The 27,001-nt window shown below is 42.0% G+C and overlaps 1 protein-coding gene across 2 annotated transcripts in view; it reads left to right on the top strand.

Moving 5' to 3' along the window:
• The first annotated feature begins 1,158 nt into the window (after positions 1 to 1,158).
• MMP2 (matrix metallopeptidase 2) overlaps positions 1,159 to 27,001 on the top strand; it is a 71,862-nt gene continuing 46,019 nt past the window's right edge. The window contains exons 1-5 of one of the 2 annotated variants that reach the window (XM_075008644.1): positions 1,159 to 1,494; positions 9,327 to 9,553; positions 11,381 to 11,529; positions 14,154 to 14,282; positions 15,807 to 15,980. In XM_075008644.1, coding sequence (XP_074864745.1) covers positions 1,342 to 1,494; positions 9,327 to 9,553; positions 11,381 to 11,529; positions 14,154 to 14,282; positions 15,807 to 15,980 — 832 coding nt within the window. In that variant the 5' untranslated portion in view covers positions 1,159 to 1,341. The remainder of the gene's footprint in view (positions 1,495 to 9,326; positions 9,554 to 11,380; positions 11,530 to 14,153; positions 14,283 to 15,806; positions 15,981 to 27,001) is intronic. The other variant, XM_075008645.1, reaches the window with a different exon arrangement.

Here is a 27,001-nt window from a genome sequence, read left to right as displayed (position 1 = left end):
TGTAAAGCAGGGAAATGTGCAGCCTTGAAAACACCTACACTGAAGGGAAAGGGACACAAGTGTTGAGCCAAGACAGATGATGGCTGAGCACAGGAAGACTGAGAATGAGTGCCATTGGTGGATGACAAAGGGGGAATATAGGTACAGTTGCCCTGCCTGAAACTGTGACCCTCTATAAAAGGGCTGAGTTCATAGACATGATAAAAGTTCATTATTATTTCTGTGGGTATTCAGTTAGAACAATGATCTGGCAACAGAGCAGATACAAAATGTCCAACACAAAAACTTTTTGTGAACAAATGCTCATTTTTCAGACGTACAGACTTGGCTACAAGTATCTAGGCATCCTGCAACATTTCATTCAGTCATAAGCAGTACGATGCCAATGCAATCTCTGTGGTGCTATTTGGTTGCCGGAACTCTGGTGAACCTTTTAAGGGCTGTTTCACATTTAGCAGAATGTATTTTGTGGATTTCTCTTAATCAGCATGCACACAGTATGCATGCAGTATTACCAAACCCAGGCACTCAGAAAGGATGAGTCAGGCCCAGAAAGTCATAAGTTTAAAAACAAAAGCAAAAACAAAAAAAAAAAATCCCTTGGCCAGAAGATCTCATGGCATGCCTATCTCCGAGCAAAGGCTGTCCAAATGGAGCTTAAGCTGTACAGTAAACCCTCGAACTATGCACAACGAGATACCGCTGCTGTAGCCTGATCACAAGTTCATTATAAGAAGAATTCTCCCTCTTTCTCCTGTTGGAGCAGTCTGATTCCAAATCTAGCCTCAAATGTTTACCAAAATACACTGTAATATTTTGGAACACATAGAACCCGTCTGAAAAAGTTTGAACAAAATTATGTAAATACCAAACCTAAAGAATAACCTTAGGATTTGATTGTTAAATGTTCACAACATGCATTCAATCCATCATCAGCAATTAATCTTGCACCACAGTCCCCCCACTCCACCCCCACCAGTGTCACTTGGGAACAAGTAGGGCTTGACTGTAATTAAACAAGGGCAGAATTTTGCCTCCTGTCTCTTTCAGTCTAAACCAAAATATCTGCCTGTGACTACCTTAAAATCAGAGCAAATCACATCTGGTAACAGCCCTTTTTCTCATGTTTCCACTGGGTTTTTGACTTCCTCTTGTGGCAGCTTGAGACTGCGCATCTGGATGTTTGAAGCATACAAAGGAATTGCTAGAGCAAGCAAAAGGGAAAACAGTGCAGAGAGTTAAAATGTGTTGATAAGCAACTGGTGGACTGTACAGCTAAACTGACCGACAGTCCGTTAGGAGAAATCTCTTTGCAAAAGGGGTAACACAAGTTGAGGCAGAATGAAGAGTCACATTATCTTTTGCCTTTTTGCCTTCGTTTTAAAAGTACTGTTGATCCAGCTAGATTTTTTTCACCAAACTTTAGCTGCACCGTCACCAATCATTAAGTTTCCAGGCGACAACTCTCCCAAAACAGACAAAGAACTAGCAGTGGTAAGTTTTGGTTTTGTCTTTGTTTCTGATTTATATTGTTCTCCATAAGCAGACGTTTCTTTCTTGTTTCAGCTGAGACCAGGAAATGACTGTAACTTAACTTCTTTTCTCTTGAAACTCTGAAAGGGAGAGGTGGCTGGCAAGGATATCAGCTTTCAGATGTAAATGCTAGAGACAAGAACTGATTGTCTTTGAATTTTTCAAGCCAGCACCCTGAAGTCTGAAGACATAAGAGAAGAATGCTTCCATTAAATTGCTTTGATTTTCATGGACATAGTAAAGTGGAGAAACAGATTAATCTAAATTCAAATTAAATAAAATGGAATAGAAAAATGTAACAAGAAGTCCTGTGGCATCTTATTGCCTAATAGATATTTTGGAGCATAAGCTTTCGTGGGCAGAAACCCGCTTCATCAGATGCATCACGAGACTGAGAAAGATGCATCTCACAAAGAGGGTCTTTGCCCATGAAAGCTTATGCTCCCAAATATCTGTTAGTCTATAAGGTACTACAGGACTTCTTGCTGTTTTTGAAGATACAGACTAACTCAACTACCCCTCTGATACTAGAAAATTATAGGAACACACACAAACCTGAGCTTATTGTTAGCAGGTCACACAGCTTTTCAAACTGTAGTTTTCTGTGTTGTTTACTGTGTATTGCATAAGCACAGCTTTAAGCTGGTTTCAGCTTCAAAGAAGATAATGACTACTTCTAACTTTGCAATGTACTTTTCCTAAACCAAATTCAATCCAGAACAAAGGAACGCATTTGGGATTTTTGAATGTGACATTAGCAAGTTATTGATATGTAGGATTTTTATGCTAACCTTCTTGTAACCCTGTGGACTTTAGTGGCATGATGGGGAAATCCATTTTAGGGGAGATTGAGAAAGATTATCCTTCTTTTAGCATATAAATTATGGACATTTCTCTTCCTCTACAGTAAATCCATTTTAAGGAAAATTGAGATAGATTATTCTTATTTTAACATGCAAATGATACTGAGTTGGTCCCTTCTTTAGTAGTTGGTGTGCATCTGGAACTAGGGAGGTGAGGGGACAAGGGGTGGAGAATTTCCAAAAGTGGGGGTGGAGAGGTTAGCAAAAGCAAGCAAACTGACCCAAAATAGCAGTTTCTAGGCTTGGCTCTCACAGAACAAATCACCAGATGTTATACTGACCTTGGCAGCATGATAATGGGTCATATATTTCTAACAGTTTTTCAACTGTTTTTAAATACTCTCTTCATTTTGTTAGACACAATCAGTCGTTTATTGAATAACAGTAATCATCTCATCTGCATTTCATTCAGCAAGCTGATTTTTTGTATATATTCCAAGGAAAATCACAGGCTGCTTTAATGCAGGAGTTCTTGGTTTCTCTCATAGAATTCCTGGGCAGTGCTAAGAAAAAGGTTCCCCATGTGTCCTAGATCTGAGCAGGCTCGGAATTAGAACCTGCATCAATATTTTGCAGCTGGATGCTGTTTCTATGACGGCCTGAATCAAACCTCAATGCACCACACTTCCCCCCCAAGACTTTGGGTGAGGTGAATTTTCAGCTTGGGCCAAGATATAATTTATATTGCCAGGAAGACTTCTTTCAAAAGCCTGTGCTCCCAGAGCAGCTAGGATGTTCATTTCTCTTCAACCCTAACTCCACTGTAGGGCACATTGATACAGGTAATCCTGATTTATGTTTTAGCTAATAGATACAGGTTGGACCTCCTTGGCCTGGCACTCTCTGGACCAGACCAGGCCTGAATGAGGGGGTTTTGCAGACCAGGGGAGGACAGTTCTGTTCCCTTCCCAGCTGCACTCCTGGCCCTGGCCCCATCCACTAGCCCCAGCAACACTCCCAGCCCAGGGCCATGCCCTGGACACTGCCCTAGCTGCACTTCTGGCCTCCTGCTGGCCCCATCTGTTGAGGGTCCCCCAGCATAGATTCACACTGCCACCAGATTCCTGGTTGGCCCCTACTCCCAGCCTCCAGGCCTCTCTGGTACAGTAACATCCATAGTCCTACCAAACCACAGATGTTGCCAGAACAGAGTTCTGGACTGGAGAAGGCCCGCCTATATCTTTATTACATCTCTGTTCTTACAACTCAACTACATGCTGAAGTGTATTATACAGAAGCAGAAGCATCCTGCCCAGTTAAACTTCTCTAAACTTTTGGCCCATACACCTTAGTTTTGAGACCAAAGCACATAAATGACAGATGAGGACAGAGTCATGGTCAGGATATTGAAATATGAAAATCAGGATAACCAATCCTGAATGCTGATGTGTTTAAAATGTGAACCATGTGTCCATTTCACATGACATTAATAGGCCCCACTAACTATGCTCTCAGAGAAGAAACCTTATGGAGGTCAAATAGGACAAAGAGTTGGCTAGAAATTTGTTTAAGTTATATGCTGATGTAACAGTCTCCAGAGGAAAAATGCCACCTCAGAGTGGGATCTCATCGAACTTCACAGCTAAGAAGAGTCAGATCAGGCCAGCACTTTCAGAGAAACCCAAGTGGTTCAGCCAAGTTAAAATACTGCAAACTTCCTTCTGAGTCAATAGTGAACTATTTCCTTGGCATGGGGACAAGGGACACTATTTTCTGGACATGCCAGCTTTCACATGAAATCCAGGTTCTACCACTTGCGGTCATTAAACATCCCTTTCTACTTTTTACTGTTGTAGAGATGTTTGTTCCATACGTAACTCTACTTACTTGTATTCTAGATGCCAAGTTTTCTGTCGATTTAGGATGTCCTTTTTGAAGGCAGTGTACCCTGACTTGAAGTTTACCATGAGGGTCAGGGATGGCCAAAATGGTACTTTTATATGCAGGCAAAGGGATGTGCAGACAACAGCCTTCAAGATGGAGTTCCCTGAAATCTGACGTCAGTGAGTCTCAGCGCCAAAGTAACTTTGTGAGATTAGGTTATAGAGACTTTGTCAAGACATTTGAGATCTTTGGATAACAATTGAGGTGTAAATCTCAGTTATTCATTATTTTTATTATTAGAGATGTATCCAAACCAATTTCTTCAATATTAATCTGAACACCATCAAACTTTGGCAGGGATATAAATTCCAAATCGAAATATAATATCAAGTCCAAATATCTGACCCTGTCCCTATTATAAGCAAAACCAGTCCCAAAGGTCTGAAAACCCTAAGCTGTGAAAATTAGGTAGGACATTTGAAATCCATCTTTGGATCTAAATTTTGAAGCTCAGGCTCCTAATTATAATTTAAATTAACACACTTGTGTGTACCTACTTCTAATTGCTTTGTATCCTGTGATAGCATGCACTTTGTGTTTTAAGTCTTCTAAAAACTCCAGGAAGGGAAGGAGAGTACTTTGAAAGGAGAACTTAGGGGCAAGTACTGACACTCAGAATGGGACTGCTACGCAGCATTTTATGTCTTCTTCTGCTTCTTCTTATTATTATTATTATATGACAGTTTTAACTATATTCTGGGTGCTTTCCAGACACTGATACAGGGATAGTCCCTGACAATGTTCCCTCCAATTTTTTCCATCCACGTGCAGTTTTTTTCCATCCATATGGGGAATAATTTTTATGTGCACTGTGGCATGTGCACCACCAGTAGAAACTAAAGCTAGCTGTGGGTGCTGTGCTAATCATTTGGAGGAATCATAGAATCGCACACCTGCAAGGGAACTCGAGAGGTCATCGAGTCCAGCCCCCTGCCCCAAGCAGGATCAACCCCAACTAAGTCATCCCAGCCATGACTATGTCAAGCTGGGACTTGAAAATTTCTAGGGATGGAGATTCCACCACCTCCCTAGGCAACGCATTCCAGTGCTTCACCACCCTCCTGGTGAAGTAGTTTTTCATAATATCCAACCTACTCCTCTCCTTTAACTTCAGACCATTGCTCCTTGTTCTGCCCTCTGTCACCACTGAGAACAGTTTCTCCCCATCCCTTTTAGAGCTCCCCTTCAGGAAGTTGAAAGCGGCTATTAAATCACCCCTCAGTCTTCTTTTCTGCAAACTACACAAGCCCAAATCCCTCAGCCTCTCCTCGTAGGTCTTGTGCTCCTGCCCCTTAATCATTTTTGTTGTCCTCCACTGAACCTGCTCTAGCACATCCTCACCCTTTCTATATTGGGGGGGCCCAAAACTGGACACAATACTCCAGATGTGGCTTCACCAGTGCTGACTAAAGGGGAACAAAAAACCTCTCTAGATCTGCTCAAAATGCTCCTCCTAATGCACGTCAATATGCCATTGGCTACAAGGGCACACTGTTTAGTCATATCCAGCCTTTCATCCACCATAATCCCTAGGTCCCTTTCTGCTGTACTGCTTCTTAGCCAGTAGTTCCACAGCCTAAAAGAATGCTTGGGATTTTTCCATCCCAGATGCAGGACTCTACATTCCTCCTTGTTGAACTGCATCAGATTTCTTTTGACACAATCCTCCAATTTATCCAGGTCACTCTGGATTCTATCTCTACACTCCAATGTATCTACCTCTCCCCTTACCTTGGTGTCATTCGCAGACTTGCTGAGGGTGAAATCCAGTCCCTCATCCAGGTCATTAATAAAGATGTTGAACAACACTGGCCCCAGACACTCCACTTGAAACCAACTGCCATCCAGATATTGAGCCATTGATCACTACCCATTGGGCCTGACCATCAGGCCATCTTTCTATCCATTTTATAGTCCATGGATCCAATACATACTTCCTTAACTTATGGACTAGAATGTTGTGGGAGACTGTATCAAAAGCTTTCCTGAAGTCAAGCTATATCACATCCACTGACTCCCCCATGTCCACAGAGCCAGTTACCTCATCATAGAAGCTAATCAGATTGGTCAGGCAGGACTTACCCTTGGTGAATCCATGTTGACTTCTTCTGATCACTTTCCCACCCTTCCAAGAGCTCCAGATGGATTCCTTGAGGATCCTTTCCATTATTTTCCCAGGTACTGAGGTAAGGCTGACTGGTCTATAGTTCCCTTTTTTAAAGATGGGCACTACATTTGCCTTTTTCCAATGATCCAGAATCTTTCCTGATCTCCAAGATTCTTCAAGGATAATGGCCAAAGGCTCAGCAATGATGTTTGCCAATTCCCCCGGTATCCGTGGGTGCATTAAATCCAGACCCATGGATTTGTGTACATCTAGTTTTCCTAAGTAACTCTTAATTCGTTCCTTCCGTACTGAGGGCTGCCCTTCACCTTCCCATACTGCATTGTCTAACACCTGAGTCTGTGAGCTATCCTTGCCTGTGAAGACTGAGGCAAAAAAAAGCATTGAGTACTACAGCTTTTCTGTCACTTGGTTACTACTCTCATCCAGTAATTGGCTCACACCTTACCTGATAACCCCCTTATTGTTAACATGCCTCTAAAAACCCTTCACATCCCTTGCCAGCTGCAGTTCCAATTGTGCCTTTGCTGCCCTGATTACTGCCCATCATTTGCCAGCTGTATATTTATACTCCTCCTTAGTCATCTGTCCAAGTTTCCACTTCTTATATGGATCCTTTCTGAGTTTAAGCTGATCAAGGATTTCACTGTTAAGACAAGCTGGTTGCCTACCATATTTGCATTTCTTACTATGCAGCAGGATTGTTTGTTCCTGTGCCTTCAGCAAGACTTCTTTAAAATATTGCCCATTCTCCTGAACTCTTTTCCCCTTCATCTTTGTTTCCCAGGGGATTCTGATCATCAGTAACCTCAGGGAGTCGAAGTCTGCTCTTTTGAAATCAGTGGTCTGTATATTACTGTTCACCTTTCTTCCTTTTGTCCGAATCCTGAAATCTATCATCTCATGATCACGGCAGCCCAGGTTTCCACCCACTTCTATTTCTCCTACTAGTTCTTGCCTCTTTTTGAGCACAAGTCAAGTTGTGCATTTGTGCAAGTCAAGTTGTGTCAAGTTCTGCATTTGACTCTCTCCTGAGTGGCCACAGAACTGCATACTTTACAGAATTGGTGGCAGGTGAAGGCCCAGGTGTACAAGGAAAGACCCAGCAGGAAAAGGAAGGTCCCAACCCCTTGTTTTCCTCCCAAGGCCCCGCCTCTTCTGCCTACACCACACCCCTGTGGATCCAAGCCTAGCCCACACCCAAGGTATTGCACCAGAATCTGACCTCTTAGTCCCTCATCCCAGGGGGTGACATGGCCCCACCTTTCCTGCTTGCGAAGCATTTCATGGTTGGAGGGCCAGATAGCCTTGGCCACAGCCCCAAACCTACCTGGGTGGCAGGACAGCCATAGTCCTGGTCCTGGCCCACCCCAGGCAGCCTCACCCCTCCCCAGACAACTGCAGACCCTGTCCTATCCCTCCCTGGGCACCCAGAAAGCAGCAGCCCTCAGCCCAGGCATTTCCCAGGCAACCGGGCAGCTGTACTGCAGTCCTTGTGTTCCATGGGTGGCCAGTTAGGTCCAGCCCTACCCTGGTGGCCAGGCTACAGCATCACAATCCCAGCGCTCTCTGGGTGGCTGAGAACATAGGTAATTGTGGGAAGCTAATGCTTTCTCTTGTCTACCTTACTTGCTGTCCATGCCTGAGAGAGAACACAGGTCCCTGCCCCAAGAAGCTCACAGTGAGACAGGCAAATTATGGTTCAAGGGAAGGGAAGCATAAAATAGGGATTCCATTGATTCGTTGGTTATTTCTATGCATGTACACATTTTTGGGAGAAAATACTCGCCTTAAAAGGGTGATTACAGTAACAACTGTATGCTAAGGCTTATGTTAAACAGAGATATCCAGTTAACCAGCATATAGATGAATGCTGAGACTCCTTAATTAACAGCCTGAGTGTAATGGACATCAACACAACAGACTACAGAGGCAAACTGCATCCATTTTCAATGGAATACCTAGACTCTGAAAACTACGTCCAGTTGTTAAAAGGAGAAAAGAAGGACCCCACATACCCTTTTGTTCAATTCATATTCAAGTGCTAAATGTCTGAAACTTATGAAAATTTAGTTGCTTCTGTAGAACTAAAATAGTGAGGCAAAAAAGGTGCTACCCTTTGTGTTTGTTTACAATTCATCACAAAGCCTGAATGTTGTTTCTTAAATAAAGATGAGTTCGTGGCCTGTTTGTTACTAGGAATACATCCGGAGGGTAAAGGTCAGACTCTCCTTGTTCTGCTAGAGGACTCAGAGATTTCTGAGATGTTGATGGTGCACTCCTCATATTTCACTGTAGGCATGACAGTGAGTGACTAGAGAAATCTTTTCTTCCCACTGTTTCTCAGGCATTTGAGTTAAACAGATTAACAAAATGACCCTAAAGCCCCAGTTAGGACTAACATCTGAACAGAAACATGAACCCTTTCAGTTAATATGATGCCACTGGTTTCCTTTCATTCTATGATCTTACAATTCTTCAGTCATCCATTGACTCTTTCAGGGCAGAAAAGACTAGACAAAACCTGAAACTCTGAAGTCTCTGAAAAACTCTCAATCAGTTTTATACATGGTAAACCAATCAGAGAAAACCCCATAATTTCCTTTGTAGTTCATGTTTAATGTTTCATGCTCTGCTTTTTATAAAGGAATTCATAAAATAAAGGTAAAAATAAAAATTTCCTACATATTTCTAATAAGTAGAATTATTGCTTAATTAGAAGTGTTTTGTGTCCAAGGGGGACTGTGTCAACTTAGAAGATTATCTGAATGTTGGTTGTTGATATAGTCATTTAAAAAAATAAAAAACTTACAAAGTATAAATATAAAAGTTAGCATGCAGTGTCCATAATAGTAGGGATATCTCTCCTGTTTCACAGTTATGGAACCTTGGTACTCTGTGCATTTTTTCTTTTTTTCAAGCAATACCTGAATAAATACTATGGGTGCCCAAAAGACAACTGCAATTTATTTGTGCTGAAAGACACTCTGAAGAAAATGCAGAAATTCTTTGGGCTGCCTGAAACAGGAGACCTGGACCAAAACACTATTGAGACGATGAAGAAACCTCGCTGTGGTAATCCAGATGTGGCCAATTATAACTTCTTTCCAAGGAAGCCGAAATGGGAAAAAAATCAGATAACCTACAGGTAATACTTTAGCAATTTTGTTTTGTCTTTATCCCAGGATGCCTTGATAGCTGAAGTACTGTAACTTGGCATTTAAAAATCGAGGAATTTTCTAGTGACTGAGCTCCAGATTTAAAACAGGGAACCCCAAATTATAATCCCTTTGTATTTGATCAGCCACTGGAAAATGTTTGTAATTCCCCACCTTTACAGATTAATGAACAGTAATTCAAAATTGAGCAAGAGATTCAAAGAGAGAAAGGATTTTCTCATTGCTAAAGTGCTGGATAGGAACTCAGGAGATGGGACTTTTACTGAAGGAGATAAATACACCAGTTTTCAAAAACTATGGCTATGAAGGCTATAGAAGCTACCAAAACAAAGGCATTACAATTATTCACTATTTATTCTTCTTTAGTGTCTAATATTCAGATTTTTCACCCAATCAGGGACCAGATTGATTACAGGTGACTTAATAACCCATGAATAGTGGAAGTGAATATTTTTCAGCCATGCTGTAGGCTAAAAACTTTTCACCCAAAGCATGAATACTTCTGAATGACAAAATGCCTTAGAATGATTCATGAAAAAGATTCAAAGGTGAGGGGAGAATAGGAGAATGGGCTAATATTCCTCACAATTTGCCCAGCTTTATTTATGACTGTGAGGCACTCTGTCTAAGAAACAATGAACATATTTCATAGGGGTGCACATTTTCCTTAGTTGCTAAAACCACAAAGACTTAAGATCAAATCCTGCTCCTATGTAAATTAATGGCCAGTATCCCACTGATTTCTCTTATCCAAGATGAGACTCTTAATGAAGGGAGCAGAAATTCTGGCAGATTCCTCCCAGCTGCTTTTCTATTTGTGTTCATCCTTCTTTGGTCAGGGGCCAGAGCGCATCGTTCTTACTGTGAGTAGCCCAGCACAGTCTGGAGAATATTGTGGTAGATTTGTAGGCCTTCTTGTGCTGATGTACTCCAGATGATATCATTCCACAGCAGTAATCCCAGACACAAAGCAGGTCCAGTAACCACAAGCAGCAGCACAGGGCTGGAAACTTTTTTAGCAGGAGTGTCATTGTCTGAAGTCAGATGCACAAATAAGTCTTGGTCATCATAAATCAAGATGAAAGAAGTGCACTTGTGAGCTGTCTCTCCATTTTATATGCTTTGTCCCTGTCTCAGTCTGTACTACACCCTTGATGGCATGGCTGCTGGGCATACTGGCAATGAATTAGCTATCATATATTTGACACAAAACCAAAACACATCTAAGCATAAAAGGTTTTTTGTTTTTTAAACTTAAGGGGGAAGTACCCATTTTTTTAAACTCAAAATTGCTTCTAGTTATTAGGAGGCACCTGGAATTCTGACGACTCAGTGGTGAAGTGCTCATATGTCTAATAGGATGATATGACTGGAAGGATCTTTCATTTTACAGAAGGAAACTAATGATAGGTGTGGCTCTTGCAGCATGTCAGCTCTGATATCTGAGACATATAGACTCAGTTCAGTTTGGATTAAAAATGTGAGTAATACAGAGTCTGGTCAAATAACCACTTATGTGTCAGGCTGCTTCCTGCAGTGTCCTTGTTCTTAAAAGAAATAGCAGATATCAGTAACTCTCTGGTAGATAATTACATTTTAATTAGAGGTTATTCCAAATGAAATTTCAATACCCGTGAGCCTTGGGAACATCCAGAACTTTTAGTACAGCTGGCATCTCCCTTTACCAGAGTAGTTAATTTCAGCAGTAGTTTCAATACTTGAAACAGCAAGCCTTAAAAATCAGCAAATTTTTGTGTTGTTTAACCTCTGAGACTTTTTTTTTCTTTACCACTAAGGATTTTAGGGTATACACCAGATTTGGACTCTGAAACAGTAGACGATGCCTTTGCCCGAGCCTTTAAAGTCTGGAGTGATGTGACACCGCTGAAATTTTCCCGAATTAATGATGGAGAAGCAGACATTATGGTTAATTTTGGACGATGGGGTATATTTTCTATTCTTACATATGCTCTTCATTTTCATCCTTCCATTAATCATCAGTATTGGAATGACCTACCCTCAAACAAGCACTCCAATGGCCTTTCTAACAAACTGTCCGTCCGTCCGTCCGTGTGTGTGTGTGTGTGTGTGTGTGTGTGTGTGTACATACACCCTTGGTCTGTATTTATCTGTTACAAGAGAATTGCTATGGGACAAAAATTATTTCTGAATGTAAACAAAATGTAAGCAATCAGTAATAGAACCGAAACATACTGGGCTAGTTCCTCAGCTGATGTGAATTGTCAGTGGTCCACTGAAGTGAATGGAATGATATTATACAGTTTATGTATAAATGTCTGCTAGGTTTTCAGTCTTCAAATGTTATTTACAAAGGATAGACTATTCTAGTACTCCCAGAGCAGGGGGCTGCAACCTGCAGCTCTGGGGCCACATGGGCTTTTTAAGGACTTCTTTGTGGTTCCCAATGCTATAATTGCAAAGTTAAAAAAAAAATCCCTACTGACTATTTTGATATTTTAGTGAACATCTCATCTCTAAATAGCAAATGGTATGTGACATCGAAACATTGGATAACTCCTCCTCTAATATGTTTGGTGTGTTGTTGGATATATGTATGTGCTGTTCGTAAAATACGGGTTACAAAAAGTATGTTTTGATGTTATTTATTGAGAACCATCCCGTATTCACGTGCACTGCTGCCCTTGAATTATTGAGATTTTTACCAAATTAGAAAAAAATGGCTCTTTTAGCTTTTTTGGTTGCCAACCCTTGTCCTAGATGCGAACGATGAATTGGGACATGCCATCTGAACTTCACACCTAGCTTCTATTTACCTTATGGGCTGCACTGAGGCTGTTAGTCCAAGCATGCTTAGCATTTGTGAGGTCCAAAATCTAGACCTGAAGAGCCAGTGTTATTGGACTGGATTCAGTTTGTCAATCTCATTTCACACTAAAGAGTCTGGGTTTCATGAGGAGCCTCTGGCACTTTCACCAACGCACTGTAGAAAGCCAAGTCATTTTTAAAAAGTGCGTTTGCATGTTCAGTCTTTTGGGAGATGGCATTTGGAAGCAAAGGGAGCTGGTCATGAGCTGTGTGTGGAGGTCTGCATTTCAAGCTAGTTTGCTTTAGTAAGGGTTGGGGCGGCCAAAGAAAGTTCAGAGATTCTGTTCAGTATGGAGAAGCATCCAAAATTTCAGATTCTTACCTGGGTCCACAAAACTGAAGTGTCACAAAATGCAGCTCCTGCATTCAGCATCTCGTGACTACCACAGCCCAGAAATAGCGTGCAAATTGCTGCCACTGCCAGTTCTTGTGACAGCTGCTCACAGCCTGCCTGTCAGCTGTCCTATACAGCATTTTGTTGTTCACAAGTTTTCTCAAACTAACTCTTTTCTGACAAAGAAAGCTTAAGGCCTGATACATGGGAATATTGGGAAGGAGAAACTCCACTGACATCAATGGAGAAAGGCCAGCACAAAATGCATACAATGGAATAGAGACTTTCTGCATTTAGGTCTCAGTCAAATCTCACCACAAGAGACCAAAAGGCTTTTAGTGATGTAACTGTAGCCACTGGCAGCTTCGATGGTCAGGTCAGTGTGGTGAGAGAGCTGTGAATAACAGGTTTGTGCCCCTGCCAGATTGCATTACCCAAGTGTGGTAAGCTTCCAAGAAAAGCCGTCAGTGTAGTAACAGGAGAACTAGTGAAAAGGCAGTTGCCTGGCAAGTGGGCTCAGAACAGGCATGGTTGTTGTGGAAGAGGGATGGGATGAGCCGCACACACCAGGACACTGAATAGGAATCAGCTTTCCAGGGATTCACTACTGAGAAAAATTAAGCTAATTTGCTTTCCTACACTGGTAGCCTGTGCCTAGAGAAGGTGGCATACAGGAAAAGATGATAGAATCATAGAATCCTAGGGCGGGAAGGGACCTTAGGAGGTCATCATGTCCAGCCCCCTGCCTAAAGCAGGATCCACCCTAATTAACTCACCCCAGCCAGGACTTTGTCAAGCCAGGATTTAAAAATCTCCTGGGATGGGATGAAGATTCCACCACCTCCCTAGGTAATGCATTCCAATGCTTCACCACTGGAATGAAAAGATAAGAGAGTACATTGCTGTGTAACTGGCTAAAGGAACCTGCAAAGACAAAGAGGTCCTAAGGTCTGGTGTTGTCAGCTGCAGACTAATATGGACAGTGATAGTCCTCTGAAAATATTACTTCACTGCAATGTACAACTACAGTGTATATTTTACTAGTCCTATGAATCAAAATCAAGAACATATGGTGGATGTGGATTACACAGTGTAATGTGTGAGCATCTCACAGAGCTTTACAAACACTGGATTCCCTTCCAAATATCCTTAGTACATATAATGAAACATGCTGTAGTGAACACACTAATCTTCATATGTGCTTTCTTTTTTATATGAAACAGTTGCCTTGCCCCTGGTCCAATCCTGCAAACCTTCCATATGTGACGTATTCCCAGCAATGTCTTCAATGGAAATGCCCATGTGACTCTGTTTACTCATGACTGTGTTTGCAGGGCTGGGCCCGTTATAACTTGTGATTGATCCTCTTCAACATTTCTCTTGTGCAGAGCATGGTGATGGATATCCATTTGATGGCAAGGATGGCCTCCTGGCTCATGCTTTTGCACCTGGGCCAGGCATTGGAGGTGACTCCCACTTTGATGATGATGAACTGTGGACTCTGGGCGAGGGACAAGGTATGTAGATATCTTTGCATTTCAAAGCTTGTGATCTATAGACTGGTGACCAGAGGTTGCACTTAATTCCGTGACTGAAATGACTGAAGTAGGACATTCTAGAACAAAACTGTAACACTAGTAGCTGATGGTTATTAATTACTTTTATCAAACTTTCATTTAATTTTTTAAAAAGTTCCACAGTTCTTCCCCATTTCCCTCCAGAAATTAGAGTAAATTATGGACCGTATCCTGCAAACCTTTACTCATGTAAACAGCAAAGAGAAGTGGGTAAAGAGTGTTCAAGGCAGATGGACCAGGGCAGTGTTTCAAGAGTGACTATGGATTTGGTTTGCTCCCATTTTTGGGCCCCAAACTGAAATACTTTTGAAGACTGGCTTGCTTTTTAGAGGGAGAGGGCTCAGTGCTTCCTGAAACTGGGCCCCTGTAGGCTGTCTCAAGTTAGACACCCCAAATTAGTAATTGCTTTTGAAATGTTACCCCATTATCTTCAGTGGGACCATACACTTGAGTGAGAATTTGCTAGTTCATGTTATCTGTCAAAAGCTTTTGATTGTGGTAATAGTTTCCTCTTTGACAAAAAAATTAGTCTGTTGTTATAATTTTTCTGCCATAAATGTGACAGAAATAGAAGCTCAAAAATTCAGATTTTAAAATGCATACTAATTTCTTCATTTCGTTTTAAATTCAACATTTCTGAAGTCATTTGTTCATTGGAAAAAGAACTGAAGCCTTATACCCTGGGAGTTATATTCCATCTCTTCTGGCTCATTTCAAGCTATAACAGACGCAATAGATTTGCAGCTGTCATTATTGGATGGAAGGTTTGCCTAGGAGTAACAATGAACACAAAACTCTTTTTGTGTATTTGGATTTATTCTGCAAGTGATCTGTTAATTTCCCACATTGAGAAACCACTAAGGACTGTAGGTTGAGTGCACTTCAAAATAAGTTGTTAGGCCAGTGTTGTATTCTTAATGAAAGTTTCTGTATATCACAATCTTGTGAAATAAAAACCAGGCTTAGGCCATGTGTGCATTAATGTAATTGCTAGCACAGCAGATAGATTCAATTCAGTGGTTTATAGGGCTTGTTACAATTACACTGAAACTACTTTGTGGAACATTTTGAAATGCAGTGCACATTTTAGACTATACTATTAAAGAAGCGACATTACTAAACAGATTAACAGGAAGTTTATAAGTTTACATTGCTTGAGCAACTACTATAGCTGTCTTTCTGGGCTGCTTGTAAGGAATGAATGTTTCATCAGAAGCAACATCCTTTTTTTTGTTTGTTTTTGTTTTCAAAATAAGTCATTACAGTTTCAGCTCTGGTCATCATGCCTATAGGGAAACCAATAGAATATATTAATTCAAAGTGTAAATGCACCTGAACTTTCTATGCCTGCATTTGTTATAACTAAGTTCAGCTTCAGAAAAGAAAACAAACCTGTAGGCAGACATCATAATGGACGAAAACAATTGGTGACTGAATGCACTGTTGTGTTTTCTCTCACTACAGTTGTTAAGGTGAAGTACGGAAATGCAGATGGCGACTACTGTAAATTTCCCTTCCTGTTCAATGATAAGGAATATAACAGCTGCACTGATGCAGGGCGCAATGATGGATTCCTTTGGTGCTCTACCACATACAACTTTGATTCTGATGGCAAATACGGATTCTGTCCCCATGAATGTAAGTTGAGCACTTGGATGGGGGCTTGTCTCATGGCAGATGCTAGCCAAGTGGTGTGAGCTGTTGTTATTATAACTTTCCACAGCTACATTGTCAGTTTTGAAATTATTAGTTGGAATTTCTCCTTGATCTTCCTAGCTAATGACTCCCTCAGCTTTATAGAATTAGGATGGTTTGTATTCAACTGCAAAGAAACGGTGGTATGAGGTTATACAGTTAATGGTTCGTTGCAAAATGTTTGTCAGGTATGTGGGTGTGCTTTTATAATTCGGTTTTTATTTTTAACAAATGCCAAATGATTATTTTTACTTAAAAAGCTTTTTCAGTTGCCCAGAACACACAGAGGAATGACACTGTGTATTTTCGAAAATATATATTAGAAAAGTATTAATGGAAAAATGTTGTGTTTTTGAAAAGCTAAGATCATCTGAATTTTTTTTTAAATTAATGTTTCTAAATTGTGAACAGAATGCTCAGATTCCCAGAAAATATATCTCATAATTTGAAAGTTTTTTAGGAAGGATCATATATAGGGTGACCATCTGTCCAATATTGAGCGGGACAACCCCATATTTGGGCACCAGAAAAACATCCCGACTTATTCTTTTAAAATTGCCCTGTGTTTGCCCCCTGCACCAGCTTTTCCCTCAACATCATGCATAGGTGCAGCTTCTGGCCAGAGAGCACATGGAGAGCTTACATGCTCTCAGGCCACAGGAAGAGAGAGCCAGCAGAGGGCCCTCCAAAGATAGGGTAAGTTGGTGCTCTGCTTCCCTCTTCTTTTGGGAAGCCAGGGGAGAACCAGCAGCCGCTGCCTCCCTCCCAGCTCTGAGGCTCAGGGGGAGCACCAGTGACCTGCACCTCTCTCCCAGCTATCTGAGGCTCAGCAAAGCCATGGGGGAGCACCAACAGCTGCCACCCATTTCATGCCTCCCCAAGGCTCAGCGAAGCCAGGGGAGCACTGGCAGCTGCTATCTGCTTCCCAGCTTCCCGAGGCTCAGCAAAGTCAGGGAGCACTAGCAGCTGCCACCTCCTTCCTGGCTTCCCAAGGCTTGGAGAAGCCAAGGAAGAACCAGAGGCTGCTGCCTCCTTCTTGGCTCCCAGAGGCTCGGGGAGCTGGGAAGAGCAAAAGCGGCTGTCTCATGCTACCCAGCTCACCACACCTCAGTAGAGTCATACTTACCTGTCCCATATTTGGGCCAGGGAGATATGGTCACCTGAATCATATAAAGATTGACTAATTTGTATAATGATTTCATTCACGCAACAATTTTTGAAAATATACATAGTGTGGTGACTGGATTTAAAGCAACACTAACATGGTGAACACTCTTCCCTTCACAGATTTTGAATATATACATTATTTAAAATCTTGAGGGTGATTCTGCAGAGTAGAAAGTTACAGCAAACTAACATATGTCAACTTTAATTTGATATAATGGATGTGAAACTGAAGGAAATATTCAGGAGAGGAAGTGTTACCCAGTGGGTAGGGCAGGGCCCTGCAGCTCATGATAACTGGGTTCTATTTCCAGCTCTGCAACTGAACTACTTTGGCTATGTCTAGATGGCGGGCACTATTTCAGGATATGGTGGTACCCCAAAGTAGCTGCCCGCATCTATGCAATGCACCCATTGTCTCAAAGCAGTTTTTGAAATAAGGGGCACAGTATTCTGGCATCCCTGTGTATCTCATTGCATGAGGAGTAAGGGATGCCTCCAAATAGGGCTTTATTTCAGCATGTTACCAAAATAGCCTATTTCAAATCTACTTGAAATGAGTTACCTAGTCATTGTGGTCTTAAGAAAGCCAGTTCATCTCTACGTTCCCCTTCCACTTTTTGTCTGCTTAGATTGCAAGCAAACATGTGGTTCAGTTATTGCTTGTAGCCACATGCATATTATGTTCCTTTGCCAGGAGCGCCAGTTGGCAGAAAGGGCTGACCAGAATAGGAAGACAAAAGAGGCTCCATTTGCCAGTGAATGGCATTGCACCCTGGCACATAGTGTGGCTGTGTCTACACATGGCCAACATTTCAAAAGGGCCACGCTAATGGCCAAATAAGAGAATACTCATGAGGCACTGAAATGAATATTCAGCACCTCATTAGCATGCTGCCAGCTGTGGCACTTCAAAAGTGCCGCATTTCGATCACGTGCAGTTCATCTACATGGGGCCCTTGTCAAAAGGACCCCGCAAACGTCAAAATCCCCTTATTCGGGGATTTCAACGTTTGTCAGATCCTTTCAAAAAGGGCCCCACGTAGATGAGCCGCGCACGATCTAAACATGACTCTTTTGAAGTGCCGCAGCCAGCAGCATGCTAATGAGGTGCTGAATATTCACTTCAGCACATCATTAGTATCCTCTGATTTGGCCATTAGCATGGCCCTTTCAAAATTTCGGCCAAGTGTAGACACTGCCTTTCACAGAATCACTCAAGTTTCTCTAAATAGCCTCTTGACAGAGGGTTCACTTGGACAACAAATTGTGCTGTGGCTCCATGCACCAGGTTGTAAGTGCTGCTCACTGAAATAGAGCCACTCACACCACCAATTACAATCATTCCTTGCTACATAAGTACAATTGGTTCCCAAATTTCCGTTCGGAGGCAAACACTCATGAGCAACACTAAATTCCCATTCAAATACACAGAAAAGTCTCCAATTTGTTCCAAGTGCTTGTAACTTGACATGAACCAGTTGAGTTCAGGTACTTTTTGAATAGTTTGATACCAGAAATAGGATGCAGTGTATGTATGTAGAGCTGAGATTCCCAGCCTATGGGTCAGGACCCAAACATGGGTCACCATTAGATTTGTTAAGGGTCGCCCGCTGGGCAGTTCTGAGCTGCATGTGGCTGTTAAAAAATCCATTTGCAGTTTCTTACCACTGCTGCCTCAGGCAGATATCTATCACTAGAGACACCAATTGCCTTATGCCTAGGTGCTGAAAGCTTAACACTTGAGTTAATTAGTTTTAATGACTGTTACCTGCTGGGAGCAGGAGGGCTGGGGGAGCCACCCAGCCTAGCAGCCCCAGTGAAGAGGCTGCGGGAGAAGGAGGACAGTCTAAGGCCAGGGCCGTTTAGGGCTGCAGAGGGGCGGAGTGGGGTGGAATCTAAAGCAGGGGGTGACTTAGGGATACAGGGGGCAGGGGTCTAAGACTGGGGGAAGTTTGGGACTGCAGGGGGGTTCTAAGGCTGGGGGCAGTTTGAGGCTGCTGGGAGGGTGCAGGTCTCCCCAACCCCTCAGCCAGGGACCCCGCAACTGCAGCAGAGTCAGCCACAGGTCTGCAGGTCTCCCCACTCCTTGGCCAGGGACCCTGCAGCTTGCTCATATTAGTGAGGGAAGTTCGCTCATTTCGTGAACATAGGTGGGTATACGTGTCCTTCGTTTTAGCGAGTACTCGTAAGTAAAGTACTCATTAAATGAGGGATGGGTGTAAGCTAAAGTGAAAGTGGTTCAGTAGGGCATACTAAAATTTTCTGTGAAGGAGCCTCTGATGTGTTTTTAAGTGTGCCTAGCACCATGGGAATCATCAGGTGATACCAAAATCCAATACGGCAAAGAATCAGAAAAGAATGAATGAAATAAATAATAAATAACATTGCAGGTTTTGTTTGAAAACAAAGTTGTGGGACCATGCTGTACCTCCTTGGAACACTTTTAGTGTATTTTTTTCAATGGTATGGCCAGACTATCTCTAGACAATTACAGATTGTATTGGGAAAAGGGTGTGTGTTAATAAACAGCTTAATCGGTGTTTAAAAACAAAGTCAATAAAACCAGATATGCTCAATATCTTGCAGGATCCAGACCAAACTGATAGGCTAGTAATACACTCACCACAAGGGCTGGCAGCTTGATGCAAATGAGCGATCTTGAAATTTCAAAATGGCCACTCATTTGCATATTCGTGACAGGAAACAAGCAACAAAGACATGGTTCTGCTGGCAAAAACCCCCTTTTTGCCAGCCCCTTATCTCTGGAAAAAATCCAGGATACGTGTTTGCTGACAGATGTTTTTTTTGCCAGCAAAACTGTGTCTGTTGTATGGATGTGAGACATGGGTGATAACAAAAGATTTGAAAAGAAGAATAGTGGCATTCAAAAGGAGCTGTTATAGAAAGACTCTGAGAATAGGATGGCTGCAGAAGGTCACCAATGAGGAATTATATAGGAAGATACAGCCGAAAGAAAACCTGCTGCAGAAGGTTATAAAACGGAAGCTACAACTATTTGGACATATTTGCAGAATGAACGACGAATGAAAAATCAAGACCCTAGTATTTGGCATAATGGATGGTTCGAATAGGAGAAGCAGACCCCACAGAGAATGGATAGATGATGTAGTATATTGGTGTGGAGCTAGTCTACAGAAACTAAGTCACTCTGTACTGGATAGGGAAAGATGGAAGGAAATAGTGAAAGAGACATCAGATGCCAATGGGCGCTGAGCCCATGGTTATTGATGATGATGATGATGAGAACTATGTCTTCACTGCTTGTTTTCTGACTTGTATATGCAAATGAGCTGCTCACATATGCAAATGACCTGACATTTTGCACTTTTTAGACTGCTCATTGGCATCAAGCTGCTGGCACTAGGGATGGGTGTGGCACTAGCCACAGATCTCCCAAAATCCTAATTACCATATGACATGTACTGCAGAGATCAGCAGTGTCTCACATGCAGTAATTGCCCATGTGGGTACTTCTATTTATATATTTGTCAGTCGAGCAGGCATAATTTGTGGAGAGACCATAATAGCTGTCATATAGACATGCGTGTGCTCATAGCCCTCCTTTTCAAAGCTTTCCCACTAGCCTAAGAATAATCAGGGAGAGGCAGACCTCATCTTAGGTGTTTCATGAGCCTGGTTTTCAAACAGGAGCTTTTCAATATTAGCAAACTAAACTAGGGTTTTTCAGAGTTTCCCATAATTTTCAGGAATAGTGCCACATACTTCAGTATTCTAGCTCAGAGGTAACAAAGGTGTTTTTTTTTTAGTGAGGGTACGGCAATATGGTAAAGCGTTCTAAGGTGCTGAGCTCTAATTACCCCCTGTTGACTCTATTGATGCACACTGACTCTGAGAGGTACCTGATTGGCATAGTATTATTGTGCACTAGGTACAGTGTCATTAGTATTCATGCGTCACAAGCTATTTCTATGTCTACGATCACACAGAGCACACAATGTAAACAGTCTCTTCAAATGTCAAAGAGAGTTATGGTTCTGCATGCCCCAAATGCTGGTGTCAATGTTTTGAAACTCGACTGGTGGTTTTGAGCTGTTTGTGATGTAATTGTTTTGCAAGATCTTTGAACCACTGTGCACAGATGTTTCTTGTTAGACGCATTGTGGTATTGTTCACTTTTTATTCCAAGACACCATTTTCTAAAACCTAGGAACAGATTCAAATAAGACAGGATTAGACATTTATATCATGGAGTCTGTTAGGTCAGGAGAGCTTTCCAACTGGCAGTATGTATTTTTATTTCTCTGAAAAAGTCATTCTCCAGTCAGAATAAAGACTGCCCTGTTCAATGTATGTGTCCTGCCTAACTTGCCACCAGAATCTGAGAAATACATACTGAGTTAGACATTTGGCTCTGGCTATGTCACTTTTGCCTAGCTCCCCCAGCATAGGGGGGCATGTTAGGGCATAGCCAGAGTTTGTTTAGTTTTCCCATAAAATTATATAACCAGATTATACATATAAGGACTTTGTTGGAATGAGGGACTTTTATCCTCTCATGTCATTCATTACCTGTGGGCAAATGAAGAATCTTATTTTGACTGTGACTTAATATTGTTCTGACTTTCCATATGATTTTACCTTATATGCCTTTTTCAACCAATCAAAAATTCTACTCATAGACAGAGGCTGCCAGAGCTGCAGCTGGAAGCCAAATATGCAGCAAGTGAGTCATTCAAGCAACTTAATTTTGTTTTGCTTCCAACTGTATGATTTCTCTTAAAAGTCTTGCACCAATCAGAATAAAGGCTACACTGTTGAAGGTGTGTGCCCCGATTAACTCACCCAGCCTGTGAGCCGTAAATACTGTGTCCGACACTCAACTCCTGCTCTGGCACTTCTGCACAGCTCCCCCAGAATGGGAGAGGGGAGGGGGGAGGGGGGCATAGAAGGCGTGTTAGGTTGTTGCTAGAGAGTCTCCAGATATACAGGTGCTGTGGTAGGTGCAGTGTCCCCTAGAGGAAAGTTCCTAATGTAACTGATGGTAGGATCAGAGAAGCATAAGCATAGCATTAAGTCCCCCTCCCCTGGATCCTGTGCAGTGGCTAGCTTGGCCAGGCTGCAGGACAATGCTTAATACAGTAAAGCAACAACTTGTTCCTTTATGATAAATTCCAAACCAGTACTGCACACTGAATGCTCTCCCTTAACGCCTGAGTCAGTCCTTGCATTAACTTGAAAGGGAGACATCGGTGTCACATTATTCCCTACTCAGCAGTGATGCCTCTCGGCTCCATTAACCTATTTGTTGTCCCCCCACCAAATCAATCCAAGAAACAACAGATATATAACTACAGCTATCTTGCTGCTAACATGCCAGACTAAGCGCAGGGAAAACTAACTCCACAAACACAAAGTGTCTGTGGTAATTTTTCAGTGATCAGAACTGGATGAAATTCATGCTAAAAGTAACCTACACCATAAAAGGAAACTGTCATGAAGCCTCTCGGGATTCTGTGCCAGTCTCAAGCCTGGATAAAGGAGAAGAGTTCGTCAGATGAGTGACCATGCACTGACCATGAAGCAACAATATGAATGAAATCTGATGCCAGCACAAATAAATGATAAAAGATGCTGGCTCAGATGTCACCTGGATAAGCAAGGTCTGCCACAACAATCGAGAGATTTGGGTTGGGCCGATAAGATGGCTACCAAAAGAAAATTACAACTAACACATATGCTATCGATTGAAGGTGACTGGAAAATTAGAGCTGCTTTGGAAGGAGATGGAGAGATACTGATGTTATATAGTTGGACTGGCAGAGATATATTGGACTGCATCAGGAGAGATGCGCAGTTGCAAAGTCATATGGTCAGGGAACTAAATGAAGCATGAGGCAGGAGATGGATTCCTTCTTAGCAAAAGAGCTAGAGGACCACTATTAGGATCCAACTGGTGAGTGCGAGAAAGATGGTAGCAGGATTCAAAGCAAAACCATTCAACATCTTGGTCATTCAGGTATGTGCACCCATGTCAGACACTGCAGAGGAAGAGAGTGAGCTATTTTATAAAGACTTGACAAAGATGCTGGAGGAGATACTGAAGAGAGATGTGTTGATCATTAGAGGAGATGGAAAGTGAAGGATGGAACAGATAACAATGGTTGGGAGAGAGTCATGGGAAGGTTTGGATATAGCAAAAGAAATGAAGCAGGTGAGAAACTAGTATAGTTTGCTACAGAGTATGAGATGGTGATTTGCAACATGAGATTCCAGCAAAAGGACTGTAAGAAGTGGATATGGTGATCAAATGACGAGAAGTCCAAGAACATGGTAGATATGATTTTGATAAGAAGAAGATGGGTAACATCAGTACAGCTGTGCTGAACTTTCCAAGGAGTGGATATAGACTTGGACCACACTCTAGTGATTGCAAACATCAAGCTAAAACTCAAGAGAAAGTGTAAGACACAGTTTAAGAAGAGAAGAGACATGGTGAAGCTAGGTGAGGAAGAAATAGGGAATGCGTACAGAGCAGCATTCAAAGAGATTAGGAATGTGGCTACAGAGAATGACCTAGATAAGAGAGTCGAAGGGATAGCCACGGCAATAGAAGAGGCAATTGAGAAGACTGTTCTAGGAAAAAGAGAAGATCCACAAGAAGTAGATTATGCAAGAGACACTGAAGTTGGCCCAAGAGAAGAGAGTGTTGAAGTTCAGAAGGGATGCTTCCAAGAGGGCAGGACAGCAATATAGAGTGAAATGAAATGAGGTAAGAAAAGTGGTAATGAGGTAATGAAATGAGATAAGAAAGGACAAAGCAGAATGATTATATAAGCAGTGTGAAGATATATAGAGAGATTAGGAATCTTAATAGGAAGTGACAGACAAAGCAGATGGAGATCAAAGATGAGAACAAAAGGTGCTCATGAACAAGAAGATTGTGCAGTGGACAAGATATTGCACTGGTCTATACAAAGCACAGTTGGACCCGAGTGTCTCAGAGAGACTGATCGAAGAACTGAAAGAGATATCTTCAATGAGCATTGAGAGCAAGACCGATATTTTCAAAGAGGAAGTAGAAAGAGCAGTGAAATGACAAGAACAAGAGCCCTGGAAATGATAATATCATGGGAGAGATAATCAAATTCAGCAGAGAAAGTATGATTCAGAAAATATACCATCTATGTAATATAACACAGGAAGAAGGGAGGGCACCTAAGGAATGGACAAGATCTGTGCTAGTGACAATACACAAGAAAAGAAGTACATTTGAGTGCAAGAACTACAGACCAATTGCCCTAACAAGTCATCTAGGCAAGGTGCTGATGATGATACTGATGGAGAAACTAAGATCACAGATAGAAGAACATCTAGCAGATGAGCAAGCAGGATTCAGGAAAGATAGAAGTAACACACAGCAGATACTGGCACTAAGACTGATAGCGGAGAAGGCTCGTCGAAAGAACAAAAACATCTACACTCTCTTTGTCAACTTTCAGAAGGCATTTGACAGTATAGATCAGAAAGTGACTTGGATGATGTTGGAGCTGTGCAGAGTGGATAGCAGACTGATATGGTTGCTGAAGGATATCGGTGACAATGCAAAGGCAGAAGTGAGAATGTGCGGGGAGTTGGGAAGTTGGTTTAGAATGAGTAGAGGTATGAGACAAGGAGATCCGATATCAGCAAGTATTTTCATCATGTACCTGGAGAGGGCAATGAACAAGATCAAGGGAGAGGTAGAAGGGATATCTGTGCATGGGAACTTGAGGTTCATGGATGATGTAGTTATCACTGAGGAAGATGAGGAGAAGCTAGCAAATATGGTGCAGGTACTGATCGAGGAAGGGAAGCAGTATAGACTGTTTATAAACATCAATAAAACAGAACGATGGTATTCAGAGATAAGGAAATAGGAAGGAAGATCAGTGTAGATGGGCTTGAACTAGAGAATGTAGAGAAGTTCGTGTATTTGGGAACATAACGTTTGACTGAGACTGCAAGAAGGAAATGGCAACTACAATACCAAAAGCAAGAGCAAGTTTGAAGGCAATGGATACGATCTGGAAAAGCAAAGCGATTAGCTTGGGAACGAAGCTGAGCTTCTTGAAAATGTGTATTTAGCAGCATGTTGTATGGATGTGAGACATGGGTGATAATGAAAGATTTGAAGAGATGGATATTGGCATTCAAGAGGAGTTGTTATAGAAAGATCCTGAGAATAGGATGGATGCAGAAGATCACCAATGAGGAATTATATAGGAAGATACAGCTGAAAGAGAACCTACTGCAGAAGGTTATACAACAGAAGTTACAGCTATTCAGGCACATTTGTAGAATGAATGATGAATGAAAAATCAAGACCCTGGTAGTCGGCATAATGGACAGTTTGAATAGGAGAGGCAGACCGTGCAGAGAACGAGTAGATGATATAGGAGATTGGTACAGAGCTAGTCTACAGAAACTAAGTCACTCCACACTCAACAGGGAAAGAGGGAAGGAAATAGTGAGGGAGGCATCAGACACCAATGGGCACTGAGCCCGTGGTTGTTGATGATGGTGCTAATGACCATAAAAGGAAAGATACTTTGCCCTAGGTGCAACTCTCTGACCCCCTAGAATTTGCATTGGTCAACAGTGTAAACACCAAGACTACATCTACACTAACAGAAATCTTCAAAATAGCCATGCAAATGGCCATTTCGAAGATTACTAATGAAATGATGAAATGCATGTTCAGTGCCTCATTAGCATGCCATTGGCCGCAGCTCTTCAAAATTGCTGTGTTTCGCTCCCACGTGGCTCTCCAAACAGGGGTCTTTTTTGAAAGGACCCCACCAACTTCAAAATCCCCTTATTCCTATCTCCTGATTACTTCTATCTTACTTCCCATCTGCTGATAGCAATAAGGGGATGTCAAAGTTGGCGGGGTCCTTTTGAAAAGGACCCCCATCTGGATGAGCCACGCAGGAGAGAAACGCAGCAATTTTGAAGAGCTGCAGCCACTGGCATGCTAAACAGGCACTGAATATGCATTTCAGCACCTCATTTGTATGGCCATTTCAAAGTTTTCTGCCAGTGTAGACATGCTACTCAGGTTATTAGCCTTGAAGTAATTTTTTTTTTAAATCAAGACGTGGTTAAAATAGAACAGAAAAGAATTTAAATGAGTCTCAAACACACTTTGTTTTCTTGCTCTATTCAAATCTGGTTGTAAAGTAGGGGACAAATCCTGAGTTGGGGGGAAATGAGGTGTTTCACTATGTTGTGTTTGCCTGTAATACTCCAGAGACACAGTAGTCTGAGACCCTTTAATCATACAAGGGCATCTTTTGTTCTCACTGTTTGACCCATTGCAATATTCTCAATGTTTCCTTTCATTGGTAGCCCTGTACCCATAGGAACTTTTCTGCTCCTGCTGATCCTAGCTGATACAGTTGCAGAGCAGAAGAGATAGTCAAGACACAGCAGTGGGTGATGTTCCCTTTGGATGACTACCAGGTCATTAGCACACATATACATTATTCATTTTCACATATATTTTTGAAAGCCAAACTAAAACCATTTAATTGTCCTTCTCTGGGCCACCCAACATGGCTGTGGTAGACCTGAGAAGATAATACAGATATCCAGACAGAGTAAGTTCTGTGCCTTAACTACGAGAACTTTCTTTCCTATTTTTGTGATAGAAGCGGTCATGATTCTTACAAAACAGAGAGAGCTTGGGAATGTTCCTAAATCAGGGGGCTTGTGTGTTGGTGAGAGGAAAGAGGAAAATCTGAGCTTTCTGAAAAGGAACATCTTGAGTCTCAGAG

Source organism: Carettochelys insculpta, chromosome 14, assembly GCF_033958435.1.
Source record: "Carettochelys insculpta isolate YL-2023 chromosome 14, ASM3395843v1, whole genome shotgun sequence".
NCBI classification, from domain to species: Eukaryota; Metazoa; Chordata; order Testudines; family Carettochelyidae; genus Carettochelys; species Carettochelys insculpta.
Note: the sequence above shows the minus strand (reverse complement) of the source record. Positions and strands in the feature narration are given on the sequence as shown.